This window comes from Ictidomys tridecemlineatus, chromosome 12 (genome assembly GCF_052094955.1).
Source record: "Ictidomys tridecemlineatus isolate mIctTri1 chromosome 12, mIctTri1.hap1, whole genome shotgun sequence".
NCBI classification, from domain to species: domain Eukaryota; kingdom Metazoa; phylum Chordata; class Mammalia; order Rodentia; family Sciuridae; genus Ictidomys; species Ictidomys tridecemlineatus.
Window position 1 is genome coordinate 86,931,431 of NC_135488.1, and position 14,711 is coordinate 86,946,141.

The following is a 14,711-nucleotide window of genomic DNA, read 5'->3' on the forward strand; positions in this document are numbered from 1 at the left end:
ATCACTACCCCTATAGAGTCGCTGGGCATCTCGTTTCCTCGGCCCAAAGTGGTTTTGCCCCGGTATCTGCGCTGGAGAAAAGGTATGGGAAAGGGTATAAAGTCGGGGTTGAGACCCAGGAGTGTGGAGGCCACAGTCCAGGGCGCCCAGAAGGGGATGGAGTGGACACGGAGCCCGCAAACGCGGCTAGCCCGGTCACTGCGCAGACAGTACAGTCGCTGTCTAACCAAATTCCCCTGTCACCGCCTCCCCGCGGTGACGTCACGGGTTTCCGAGCTCTTGATTGGAGGGGCTGCATTTGGTCCACTCTCGCGATGATTACTCCTCCAGGTCCCGGCCCTGCCCCTCTCCGCCCCGGCCCGGTAGTCGGCTGTAGACCACGTTGCGTGCCGCTGACACGACGTACACTGGACCAGTTTCCGGGGCTTGTCCAGACCGCTACGACTCGGCTCAGTCTCTCACGAGGTTTGGCTCCGAGGCGTCCTGTTGCCAGACCCGCGATAGCGCGGGAATCTCCACTGCTCGACCGGGCCAGTTTTCTAGGGCTGCCTGGAGAGTCAGTCACATCAGTTTCCATCTTATGGATCGTCAGAATTTGGCGGCTGTGAAACTCATTTCCGGTCGCTTGGGTCTCCATGGAGACAGCCCTTTAGCCACTTTTTCACCTGTCATTCCCCGGACTCCACGTGGTTCGGAAATCGCCCAGAGAATGTTGGTGGGAAGCATGGAGAAAGGTGTAGATGGGAGGGAAGCAGCGATCAAAAGGGAGGCAGTAAGTGGGACCCTTGAGTACAATGTGCTGAGCACCTCTTGGCTACTTACGTAATTAAGGTGAACCGGGAATTTTCCATTTTGGGGAGGTCCAGTTCATCAGGATACACGTTTAGGCATCACTTGAGCATGCATAATCCCTGAGCCTATTTTTGTATAGTCCTGAGGGCTCCAGCATCAAATCATGCTATAGACTTGCTCACCCTTCATCTGGGAATTGTCTCCCCAATTACCTTAAGATCTTTCTCACTTTGCGTTGCTGATTGTTTATTTCCCTAAATCTAATTATAGCACTTTTCAAATTCCTCACTTTTCAATGCTTCTCTAGCTGCATCCATTTTTAATAACACTTTTTGATTAAGTGGTTCCTCACCTGCCATTATGATACTGATACTTTACTTCCCAAACGGACCATAGTTTCTTTTCTTTCTTTCTTTTTTTTTTTTGAGAGACAATTTATTAATATTTATTTTTTAGTTCTCGGGGGACACAACATCGTTGTTTGAATGTGGTGCTGAGGATAGAACCCAGGCCGCAAGCATGCCAGGCAAGCGCGCTACCGCTTGAGCCACATCCCCAGCCCGACCATAGTTTCTTTAGTGGCAGGACTAGCTGTCCCTTTGTTATCGAATGCGCTATAGATACCAGGTAGTCTACCTTTCTGCCATTAAATGTGTATACCCCTTCTAGAACATCTCTGCAAATGCTTGTTAATTCACCAGATATTTATTGAGTACCTTCTATGTGCCAGGTACTCTTTTTAGGAATTGATAAGTCCAAAACTGAACAAAATAGATTAAAGTTGCTCCCTTCAAGAAGTTTACCACTAGGGGAGACAGACTATATAGAAGCGAACAAGATAATGAATTTTAGTTAGCTAATAAGTGCTGTGAAGAAAATAAAGTCATAGCAATGTTAAGTATGGTGTCATTTTAGATAAAACAGTCACAGAAAGCTTCCCTTAGGATGTGGTTATTCAAGCAGAAACCTGAGTGATAACAAGGAGTTGCAAAGATGTGGAATGAATACTAATAGGCAGATTGGGAAATGCACAGCTTCTTAGGTTTGAAAAAGAACATCAGGAAGTGCAAAGACTCTTGAGGTGGTGAAGAGTCGGTTGATGTGAAATGAATAGCAGAGGAAACCAGGGCCTGATTATTTAGGGCTTTCATAGCCAGAGCCTTTCAAGTTTGGATTTTATCCTAAGTGTAATTGGAAGCCCTTAAAAAAGGTTTAAGAAAAACAGCAATTAGATTTGATTAGTATTTTTAAAAGAATGGATCCTTTTTAGAGGCAAGGATAAAGAGGAGACTAGAAGAGGCCATGTTAGGAGTTCAGGAAACTGTGTTCAGTTTCTGTTTGGGTATTCCCATGCTGGGAAATTCTGCTTGAAAGGTTGAAAGGTAGCCCATTCCTTAGTTGGAACATGGAGTTCTTCCTGTGGAATCTGTCTTCCTGAAATCCACTGTTTCTTCCTTGGATGCTCCATTATTTGTGGTGGTTCCTTCAAGTACGTTACCATCCCTGTACATACATGTCACCTCACCTGGTTGGATGACTGAGGAATCAGCACTCTCTTGATCTGGCCAATTTTTTTTTTTTTAATAGTTTTTTTTTTTTTTTTTTTAAGAGAGACTGAGAGAGAGGAGAGAGAGAGGGAGGGAGGGGGAGAGAGAGAGAGAGAGAGAGAGAGAGAGAGAGAGAGAGAGAGAGAATTTTTAATATTTATTTTTTAGTTCTTGGCAGACACAACATCTTTGTTGGTATGTGGTGCTGAGGGTCGAACCCGGGCCGCACGCATGCCAGGCCAGCGCGCTACTGCTTGAGCCACATCCCCAGCCCCATCTGGCCAATTTTTAATGTGGCTTTTAGCAGTCAGATTGTGCTGTTGACTTAGGTATTGCACTATTTCAAGTCAGATTTCACCTCTCTCTGGCTCCCCATCCTGAATTTCTGTGGTGTATGTGTTTTTTTGTTTCTTATTTAAATGTAGCATTTTACTTTTATTTCTATTTTATCTTAGTAAATTCCATGTTGTTCATCATTGCAGTTTATTCATCCGATTCTATCACTCAACATGTCCTCCCAGTTTTTTGTCTTTTACAGAGGCACTATGTTACATCCTCCAGTGTTTGTTTCATAAACAATGCTAAAACTCCTAACTGTATCATGAAAAGAGGCTTATGGCATTTCCCTAGTGACTTTTTCCCGATGGCATGAGATTATTAGTATGTAGTCTTTGAGTATGGTTCTTTTTTTTCTTTTGTTTTATTTATTTATTGTTTGTTTGTTTGTCTATTTATTTATTTTCATGTGGTGCTGAGGAACCTAGTGCCTCATACATGTGAGGCAAGCGCTCAACCACAGAGCTACAACCACTAAGCTATAACCTCAGCCCTTGAATAGGATTCTGTAGCTCATTATGAATCCTTTGATCTGTTAGCTAAAACCAAACTCACAACAATAGTATGTAAAAATTTTCTTTATAAAATAGTTTGCAGAAAACAAGATATAGCTGTACCTTGTGGCTAGTTTGACCCAATTAATTATTTTGGAAAAACTGTTGGTTTCTCTAGTTTTTACTATAATGAAAGTTTGTGTATTTTAAAATACAGAAACTGGTTTATAATGGGTAAAAGTAACTTTAGAAAATAATAAACTCTTATTGAGCTTAAAAAAATCTTAGGTTTCAAGAAAGAAACCCGTAGATCAGTTTTTCTCTGCTTGGGCATTTTGCTCCCCAGGGGACAGCTGCCAATATTGGGAGTCTTCTTGGTTATCACAACTTGTTGAGAGGATGGTACTCCTGCCATCTGCTGGGTGGAGGCCAAAGAAACTCTAAACATCCTGTAGTGTAGGGGACAGCATTCCTCAATGAAGAATTATCCCACCCAAAATGTCAGTAGTGTTGAGATTGAGAAGCCCTCCTGTGAACAAGGCCTTAACACTCTTTTTTCTTACAGTAACTGCTGTTAATTCTATTTAAAATGGGTGTAAAGAAGAAGAGAGAAATGCATGTTGCTGCATTGACAGTTCGTCATCAGGACCTTGAAATTTTGAGATGTAGGTGATTTCAAAATTCATTTACTGAATACCTTTTTTTTCAACCAGTTTGCAAGTAGAGTGTTTTAATCCCTGCGACCCCATAGCACATAATTTTCAAATTCTATTTAATTTTTCATGTTTCTTATATCTAGTTTTAGATGTAAAATGGTTTTCTTGAATTTTGACTTCATACTAAGGTCTACTTGCTTTTTTGGTTTTAAAGATTTATAGAATTCATAACAAAGGGAAACTCATCTACATATAGTTAAATCATTAACTTTTCTTTGCATTTGTTATGTAGCTTTTGCTGATGGGGAAGGGAAAAATCTAGCTTCTTTGCTGTTACATTGTGTGCAACTCACAGATGGAGTGTCACAAATCCATTATATTAAACAGGTAAGGCTGAATTATTACTCATGGGTGTATCCTGAAGGTTATGCTATTATAGATTTTTAAAATTAACTGACAGCTTTTGGCTTAAATTATTCAATGTCAACTTATTGAATAATATCAAATTATTCAATATCAACTAAAGAATAGGATTAAAAAATCTCTTCTGTTTTTTTATATAGTATTTATTCATAGCAGTAATAGAAGCCATATTCAGACTTCTGTTATAATTAGAGCTATATAGATAGGCTAGGAAATTACTATACTTACCTTTTTAGTACTATTAAAAAAATTTCTGTAGATTTGAATCCTCAAAATTTTTCAGCAGGCACATTTAAAAGTTAAAATATAAAGATTGTCCTCATTAGTATTTCAATTACTATTTCAGTTTACCACTTGAGCTTACATAATATTTCTTTGGAAAGAAATTAAATAGATTACCTATACTACCATAATTTTAAGAATGCTGCAAATTTTCTCTACCTTAAGCCTTTAATAGGTTTGTAAGTCTTAAAGAGGTAGGTCTGGTGTAGGAAGAGGGATTTAGGAGCATATATTGAAAAGGTTAATAAATACTAAAAATAGATATTTTAAATCAGTACAATATGGAAAACATTCCACAGTACAATCAGTATAATTGAGATTTAAAAGAGTATTTGTAACCAACCATATTACTTTGTTATAGTTGATATTAGAAAAAATGACTTTGAATTTTTTTGGATTATAGATTGTGCCTCTACTGGAGAAGTTAGATAAAAATGGCCTGTGTGATCCCACTGTTCAAAGTTGTTTGGATATTTTAGCAGGCATTTATTTTTCTTTGAATCTGAAGAATCCCTTGAAGAAAGTATTGGCAAGGTAAGGAAAAAAAGGAAGGGAAGTTGGGTATTATAAAAAGTAACCAGGGCTGGGGTTGTAGCTCAGTGGTAGAGCCCTTGCCTAGCATGTGTGAAGCCCTGGATTCGATCCTCAGCACCACATAAAAATAAATAAATAAAGGTAGTTGTTTCCAATTACAACTAAAAAGTATTAAAAAAAAAAAGTAACCAAAGTTCCTTTCCTGTTCTAATAAAACAAATATATCACTAAAAATTTCATTCATACAATCTCTCTTTCTTCTCTCCCTCTTATTCTATCTCAGTTTCTTTTTAGGTCACAGACCTTAACGTACAGACTGTGGCTTTGGTCTGGGTGATAGTTCGCTGACTCTTAGTTCAGTCCACTTCTTGCTACTTTTTTCTCTATTTGTCTCAGCTGTTTCAATGTGGATAATGCAGCAATACAGAACAATATACTTGATTTAAAAATGTTAAGCAGTATAGAAATACACAAAAAATGAGGCTTATATTTCACCATTTCTGGTGAAATATCACTTAATATTTTGGTATCCATCTTTCTAGACCTTTTCTTTATGTTTAGCATATGTGTGTTGTATTTTAGTTTTTATTTTTTATATAAGTGAGATTATATTCTACATAATGATCTAGAGTTTGTATTTTAACTAAACAGCATCTTAGAGATATTTCCATCTCAGTATAGTCCTTTTTATTTTTTAATAATGGGAATTGAGCCCAGGTGTGCTGTATTGCTGAGCTACATCCTCATCTCCCCTCCCGGCCTTTTTTTTTTTTTCAAATTTTGAGATAGGGTCTCACTTAGTTGCCCAGGCTGTCGTTGAACTTGGGATATTTCTGCTTTATTTAGTTTCCTGAGTTGCTGGTATTACATGTTGTGCCGCTGTGCCCAGCTAGTTAGTTTTTTTGAAACTGTGGTAAACAGCACATAACTTAAAATTTACTTTCTTAACCATTTCTAAGTGTGCAGTTCAGTATTATGAAGTGAATCCATTCTGCTGTTCAGCAAATATCCAGAACCTTTTCATCTTGTAAAACTGAAGCTTTGTGCCCATTAAGCAACTCCCCATTTCTTCCCCAGCTTCTGGCAACCACCATTCTACTGAATGTTCCTAGGAATTTGGTTACTTTAGGTACTCCATGTAAATGGAATATTTGTATTTGTCTTTTTGTGACTTATCTTATCTCACCAAACATAATGTCCTCAAGATTCATCCATGTTATAGCATGTAATAGAATTTCCTTCCTTATGGATATTTGTTTATATGTATATGCCTCATTTGTTCATTCATTCATTGATGGATGTTTGGCTGCTTCTACCTATTGGTGACGGTTTAATGTATCTATGGACATAAATACTCAAATATCTCTTTGAAATCTTGCTTTTTGTTCTTTTGGATATATACTCAGAAGTGGGCTTGCTGGATCATATGGTAATTGTTTATAGTTTTTTGAGGAGTTGTCATCTTGTTTCCTATAATGCAACATTTTACATTCCCACCAACAGTCTTTATTTTAAGAGCTACAGATATATTCCATATTATGGATATATCAGAAATGTATTTTCTGATTTTTTTTAATCACTTTTCCATTGATGGATATTTGGTTCATTTTCAGCTTTCCTTATTTCAACAATTTTGCATTAGTATTTTTTTTGGGTCGGGGGGCTGGCACCAGGGGTTGAACCCAGGGATGCTTAACCACTGAGACACATCACCAGCCTTTTTTTTTTTTTTTTTTTGTATTTCATTTAGAGATGTGGTTTTACTGAGTTGCCTAGTGCCTTGCTCAGTTGCTGAGGCTGGCTTTGAACTCACGGTCCTCCTGCCTCAGCCTACCAAGTCTCTGGGATTACAGGCATGTGTCACTGTGCCTGGCTAATATTTTTAATCTTGTTCATAATCATGTATGTGTATACATGAGAGAATTCCTAGAAATTGAATTTTTAAGACCAAAAGTTATTCATGTTGAAATTTTTATAGCTATTATTAAATTGTACTCCCCAAAAGTTATTCCAGTTTGTACTTCCATCAACAGTGAATGAGTGCCTGTTTCTTCATAGCTCTCTAGCACTGGTGAATATCATTCTTTAAATCTTTAAAATATAAGGATGATAAATACTATCTTGTATAATTTGCATTTCCCATATGCTCATGTAGTCGAACATTTTTTAATGTGTGAAGTTTGTCTTTTTAATCATTACGTAACCTTTGTATATCTTCTCATAATTTTTTTCATTTGTAAGAACTATGAGTAGATTATATGCTATATATTTCTTTTTCTTGTTTTAAGTTTTCTTCATGTTATCTTTTAATAAAAATTAAAGAAATATTTTGTTATCAACATTATTAGCACTTTTCTTTGTATAGATTCCTGAGCTTCTTGCCTTACTTATATGTTTTCTCTAAGATGATGATGATGATGATGAAGAATCATCCTAGGCAAGCACTCTCTACTGACCTGTATTCCCAGCCTTCTTCTAATACAAGATTACTAGAGAATTATTTTCTTGTCTTATAATTATCATTATTTTTTTGTTCAGCTTTAAAATTCATCTGGAATTAAAGCCTGAGTATAATGTGAGACAGAGGCTCAACTTAGTTTTCTTTTTCATATAAAAGTCACTAATCACCAAACTCTTGAATACTCTTATCTTCCTCACATATTAGGGATGCTACGTTATTGTGTTATATATGCTTACGTAAACAAGAGTTTTATTGATTTTAGACTTGGGCATGTTCATTGATGTACCACATCATAGTCTTATTTATTGTAGTTCTATAATGTGGTTTAATTATGTAATTGTATGTTACCTCTCTACTGACTTTCTTTTTCAGAATATTCCAATTTTTGAATTTTTTTCTTCCAGAAAAGCTGTTCAATCAATCAATCAAAAAAACAAAAAGCCTATTGGTTTTGATTTAGATTTTTAAAAAATATAGTTGTTGTTTATTTTATTTATTTATATATGGTGCTGAGAACTGAACCTAGTGCCTGATACATGCCAGGCGAGTGCACTACTGCTAAGCCTCAGCCCCAACCTCTTGATTTAGATTAATTGAATTAAAATTGACATAAGTTTAATTTATCCACTCAGTAAAGTTTTATCGACTACCTACTATGTTTTAAACAACCTTCTAGGAATTGGAGATATAATGAATCAAATAATCTAGAATGGGGTTGTATTACAAGGGGAGATAGAAAATAGACAAAATAAACAACTTACAGGATATTAGATGGCATGGGAGCTAAGGGATGGGGGAAAGAACATCAAAGGTGGGGTAGTAAAATACACTGGCCATTTCACATAACTTTGCTCTATGTGATAAGGTGATTTTTGATTATTGGGTATTTGAGAGAAGAATGTTCTGGGTGGAAGAAATAATAAGAGTAAAGACTGTTAGGTTGTCAGAGGCTAGGGTTGTCAGAAGGCCATGTAACTAGAGCAAAGTAAACAAGGAGATGAGGTTGGAGAGTTAATAGTGGATGGTACAGATTGTATAAGGTCATTGAAAACTGTGTTTGTATGCATGTGTTTTGAAGTTGTTGAAGGCTTTTAGGCAGGTCAGCTCTACATATGTGTGGGTTTTGCATTCAGCCAACCATAGATCAAAATATTCAAAAAATTGCTGGGTGCTACACTTGTACAGACATTTTCCTTGTTACCATTCCTAAACAATACAGAATACTAACTATTTACATAGCATATACATTATATTGGGTATTTAAGTAATCTAGAGATGACGTAAGTATATGGGAGGATGTACACAGATTGTATGTAAGTACTATGCCATTTTATATAAGAGACTTGAGCATCCTCACATTTGGTATTTGTGTGGGATCTTGGAACTAATTCCCTGTGGATACTGAGGGAGGACTGTCACATGGCATTTTAGAATTATCACACTGGCTTTTCTATTGAGAATGGTATAGGAGATGTGAGAGAAGCAATATGGAGCCAGGGAAACCAGAAGAGAAATGATAGACCAGGGAATTCCAGTGATGGTGATATGAAGTTGTAATTTTCTGGCTATACTTTGAGGGTTTAGTTCAGTATTTCTACATTTGGATGATTATCCTCCCCCACATATTGGCAGTACGAAGTTGTCATATTTTTAATATTTGATTCTTTTTCTAGCTCACTAAATGGCCTACCTAAATTTTTTCTAACTGAGGCTGTACACAGTTTTACTTCTCGTCTTCAAGAAGAATTGAATACTACTGATTTGTACTCATATAGGAAAGTAATTGACAATATTTCTTCCTGTATGGAAAATTTTAATTTAGGTAAGCCAGCACTTTTCTAATACTTTTTCTGGATAATACCTTTCATGACATTATTTTTAAATGATGTTAAGTTTAGTGAAATTCCTTACTAATATTAATTTTTCCCCCTATAGGTAAAGCAAGTATTAATAATCTTCTTAAAAATGGTAAGTCCTATTATTTTATTTTGTTCTTAGGGTATTTTGTTGCTTATGTGTCATTTTGGAACTGGTGCTTTTAAGTTTTTTGGCAATAGGAAAAAATCACTAAAGTATATCATGCTGTTTTTAAAATCTTTGCTTCTCTATTATGATATTTTAGAAAACCGATTTAAAATATGTTCTTGTACTGAAGTTAAAATTCCCAATTTTAAGTTCTGTATTGTCATTATATTCTTTTTGTTTCAGTACTTCATTTTCTGCGGAAGAGTTTAATTGAAATCCTAGAAGAAAATAGGCAAGTGCTATGTATTTACATACTTGTGGTGTGTATGCTTATAGTTGTACATTCTCTCTGTACAAAGAAAATTTTCAAAAGTTCTCAGAATGTGTTCTTTTTGTCCTTCTCCCTTAATTAGACCTGATTATTTAAATTTATTCTATAGAGATTTGATATTTAATTTTTTAAATTTTATTTATTTTGTTTTAAAGAGAGAGAGAGAGAGAGAGAGAGAGAGAGAGAGAGAGAGAGAGAGAATTTTTAATATTTACTTTTTAGTTCTCGGCGGACACAACATTTATCTTTGTATGTGGTGCTGAGGATCAAACCCGGGCTGCATGCATGCCAGGCGAGTGCGCAACCGCTTGAGCCACATCCCCAGCTCACTGATATTTAATTTTAAAAGTCAAATTATTATGAGAATAAAGGTGAAAGAGAAGAGCCCTTCTCCTACCTTTGATCCTTTTTCATAATTTACTATTCTTATTTCATGGGGCGAAGTTTCCTATGTTATTTCTCTGATGATATTAATGATGGTTGTTTTTTGTTTGTTTGCTTCAAGTATTCTTATATTTACATGCTTTTATTTTTTGTAAGTTGCTTTTTTTCTGTTTGCTGAGTTTGGTCACTATATTTCCTGCTAGAAACTTTCCTGTCAGAAGTCTAGTGAACTTTTGGGTATTCATATTTAAAAACAGGGCACTGAGGGCTGGGGATGTGGCTCAAGCGGTAGTGCGCTCGCCTGGCATGCGTGAGGCCCGGGTTCGATCCTCAGCACCACATACAAACAAAGATGTCATGTCTGCCAACAACTTAAAAATAAATAAATAAATATTAAAAATAGGGCACTGAAAATTGATTTGCATCTCTGTGCATATGAATGGGGTTGATTGCAGGTTTTATTCTAGGCTGGTCTGGCTGGGCTGTATCTTGATGGAACCCTTTATGTCACTATCTTTAGGTCTTTTTTTGATCTAGTGGTAGATTCACTATGAAAGAATTGTCAGATCACTGTCTTAATATTCTGGTTGCTGAATGAGGGCAGAAAGTTGAGGTCTTGGCTGTAGGCATCTATTGTGCATGAATTTACACAATTTTCCTGTCTGCAATATGACATTGTGTGTGCTGTTATTTTTTCCCAGACACTTGACGGTTTATATTTTCTAAAGGTAAACCAATTGTCTGTTGGCAAGGGAATGTGATACAGAGTTCTCAAGTAGGCTTGTAGCCAGTCTTCCTGTTTTCAGCTATGCATTTATCTCCAATTCAAGGAATGCTTAGTGTCCACAATCTCTGAGCCTTTTAGGCTCAGAATCACCATATTTTTAAAGTATGGTGACTGTCTTGTTTACTGCCCTTATGTATTTATGTCTTTATGTCTTAAAGCTTATGGCTATTGGTTTAGGAAGGTTCTGGAAGGGAACAGAAGTAATACCTGTATGCCATCTTCAACTTGATGTCTCCTTCTGCCACACTAGAAGCTCCTTCTCTGTCTCTTTTTAGACAGTTCTTCATCAGCTCTTCTCTTAAATATGGGTTCAATTCTTTTTATTTTATTTGTTCTGACTGCTTAGAACCATTCTTCTTCTTTTTTTTTTTTGGTATTATCTACCATCTAAATATTCAGGATTCCCAAATTATCACTCTAAGTTCTCTTCTCTGGGTGGTAGGCTTATTTCTGGACATCTCAAGTTGGATATTTTACAGGTACCTCAAATTCAATATATCCAAAAGAGAGTTCCCTCTCCACCGCCCCTAGAACTAGTAGCTTCTATTCTACTTTTTGTAGCTTTTTGAATTTACCTGTTTTAGGTACTAATATAAAGAGAATCATATTTGTCTTTTTGTAATAGGCTTATTTTACTTAAAAAATGCTTTTAAGAGTCATCTCTGCAGTAGTATGTATCTGAAATTTATTCCTGTTTACAAATAGTCTCTCTATATGCCACATTTTGTTTATTCATCTGTATGTTGATGGACATTTGGACTTTCTCTACTTTTTGGCTATTGCGAATAATGCTGCTCTAAACATTGGTGTTCATTTTTGAGTCTCTGTAGAATAGCTGGATCATATGATAATTCTGTGTTTAATGTTTTGAGGAATGGTCAGTTTTTTTAAATTTTAGTTGTAGATGGACACAATACCTTTTATTTTATTTGTTTTTATTTTTATGTGGTACCAGGAATCAAACCCAGTGCCTCACACATGCTAAGCAAGCGCTCTACCACTTAGCCACAACCCTGGCCCCCAAGTGGTTTTTTTTTAACTTACTTTTTTTTCTTTCTTATTTGATAATGGGGATTGAATCCAGGGGGCCTTTATCACTTATTTTGGGACAGGTTCTTGCTAAGTTGCTTAGGGCTTTGCTGAATTGCTGAGGCTGGCCTTGAATTTGTGATCCTCCTGCCTTAGGCTTCTGAGTGGCTGGGACTACAAAACATTGTAGCATGTGCCACCATGCCTAGCTTGTCTTATGATTTTTTTTAATATTTATTTTTTAGTTGTATTTGGGCACAATACCTTTATTTTATTTATTTATTTTTATGTGATGCTGAGGATCAAACCCAGGGCCTCACACATGCTAGTTGAGTGCTCTACCACTGAGCCACAACCCCAGCCTGCCTTATGATTTAATAGGATTACTCTATGTTCTTCTGTGTTGAAAATAGACTGGGGGATAGGGTATAGCTCAGAGGTAGCGCTGTTGCCTAGCATGTGCAAGGCCCTGGCTCAATCCTCAAGAAGGGCAAGAACAGAAACTGAGAGATTGATTGGAAGCTATGGCAGGAATCTTAGGGAGGAGGAGGAGCAGGTTTAGGCCAAGATGGTAACAGTGGAGGCCATCAGATTCTAGATATTTTTTGAAGGTAGAACGAACAGGATTTTCTTATAGATGGAATGAAGGGAGGAAGGGAAAATGATTGCAGTGTGTTTGTAGATAGAGATTCCAGCAGATGGAGCAGGAGTTAAAGATAAGTTCACATATTTTGAGATAGTCAAGTGAAGATATTGAATAGGAAGTTAGTGAATGAATCTGGAATTAAAGAGATCTAAATCAATGAAAGTTTGGGTATTGTTAGTAGACACCCAAACTCTGGCATAAAAAGAGAGGGAGAGGCTGAGAACATTGCTAAGTGGTAGAGTGCCTATTTAGCAGGCATGAAATCCTGGGTTTAATCTCCAGCACCATCAAAGCAAAACAAACCAAACAAACCCCCAAAAACAATTAGGGAGAAAAAGGTAGACTGGTTCTAGTGTTTAAAAAGCGATGTAGGAAATCTAAGAGAGCATAGCATGTTGGAAGCCAGTTCAAAAAAGGGTATCAAGGTTGAAGGAGTATTCAAGTTTAAGTTGTATTATTCATTCTTGAATTTTTTCTTGATTTCTTACCTTTTCTCTAAAATAGGAAGTGAGGTTAGTCATTGGCTAAGAAAGAGGTGCCTGTTGAGGTAAGAGTGTTGAAAATTTACAAAATTGGAATGTTTGGAAGATAGAGGCTTATCTAGCATAATCTAAAATTAATTTTGGCCCTTTGAGGAGTGTTTATTTTGGAGAGGTATAAAAATGGTAACAAGTATTTGAATTTCCTTTTTTAATAATGTCTTTTCTTCTTTGTAGAAAATTTGCTGGAAATCATATTGTTCAAACACAGTTGATGAATGACTTGTTGGTAGGCATTAGAGCTTCAATGATGTTAATACAGAAAGCACAGACTTTCCAGGGGAGTCTCTGGAAGGCTTCCAGTTCTCCCATATGGCAAAGTATGTGTGACTTGCTGAATATTTTCACCAAGTTCTTAAGTGATGGTAAGTGTAACAGCAAACAAATTATGGTTCTAATTGACTGTCAGTCCATTCTTCCTAAAAATGGTCTGCAATACATTTTACTGAGATGTGGAACTTCTTTTCCACTCTCTCAAAGTGGGAGAAAAGTCCTGGATTACATGTTTTTAATGACTTTTTCTATAAAATGTACCAATTCAGCAAGGGTTAATATTGAAGGACTTTTCTAAGTGTGTGTCTATTGTATACAAAAGAAGAATCTTTTGAAGAATCAATCTTAGTGTTGAAAAACTACAGACTTTAAATAGCAAAAGAAAATTCTTTATAGAAGAAATTTCCAAATTTTGAGGGAAGTTTAGAAAGATGAGAACGACACTTACATTTCTCCTTAGCAGCAAGAGCTATTTTCAGATAGTGACAGTTGTTGTTTATTGTGGGCCTCATCAGTACTTCTTCTTTTATCTTACATGTCACTTCTGTCCATAGGAACTGTACTACTAGGATACCAAATAGATGAGAGGAAATTTCTATTTATTTGTTTATGGTGCTGGGGATTGAACCTAGGTCCTCATGCATGCTGGGTTAGTGTTCTACCACTGAGCTACATCCCCAGCCCTGTAAATTTCTCTTTATACAAGTCCTTTAACAGCTGGGACTGGTGGTGTAGATCTGTAATTCCAGCTGCTCAAGAGGCTGAGTCAGCAGGATTGCAAGTTCAAGGCCAGCCTAGGAAGACCCTATTTAGCAAGACCCTATTTCAAGAAATAACAAAAGGCTAGGGTTGTAGCACAGAGGCAGAATGCTCTTGGGTTTGATTTCTATTTAAAAAAAAAAAAGATTCATCTAATAAATTAAAAAAAGAAATGAAGTGATTGAATATCATCAGTTTGAAACTCCCAGTGATTTGATGTAGGCATTATTAAGCATCAACAATTGCTAACATTACAGAAACCAAAAACCAGGCTGTAAGAGGCTATTAAGGAAAGAAGCTATTTTCCAGGACTTTAAAGCTTCATGTTGATATTCAGTGTTTAACAGCAAGTAACAGAAACTGAACTTAAGAAACTTAAGCAAATGTGCCTCCTCTTCCTTCCCTTACAACAAGAAGTTCAGTAGCAGGTGATCCAGAACTGTGCTAGGCACAGTAGGACGCAAATGTTTTCT

The 14,711-nt window shown here is 36.5% G+C and overlaps 1 protein-coding gene across 3 annotated transcripts in view; it reads left to right on the forward strand.

Moving 5' to 3' along the window:
* The first annotated feature begins 321 nt into the window (after positions 1 to 321).
* Thada (THADA armadillo repeat containing) overlaps positions 322 to 14,711 on the forward strand; it is a 314,607-nt gene continuing 300,217 nt past the window's right edge. For all 3 annotated transcript variants that reach the window (XR_013429010.1, XR_013429011.1, XM_013358268.4), the window contains exons 1-8: positions 322 to 465; positions 3,735 to 3,834; positions 4,118 to 4,212; positions 4,934 to 5,064; positions 9,199 to 9,347; positions 9,461 to 9,493; positions 9,734 to 9,782; positions 13,384 to 13,571. Coding sequence is in view for 1 of the 3 variants with exons in the window: in XM_013358268.4 (XP_013213722.3) it covers positions 3,759 to 3,834; positions 4,118 to 4,212; positions 4,934 to 5,064; positions 9,199 to 9,347; positions 9,461 to 9,493; positions 9,734 to 9,782; positions 13,384 to 13,571 (721 nt within the window). In the remaining 2 variants the exon portion in view is untranslated. The remainder of the gene's footprint in view (positions 466 to 3,734; positions 3,835 to 4,117; positions 4,213 to 4,933; positions 5,065 to 9,198; positions 9,348 to 9,460; positions 9,494 to 9,733; positions 9,783 to 13,383; positions 13,572 to 14,711) is intronic.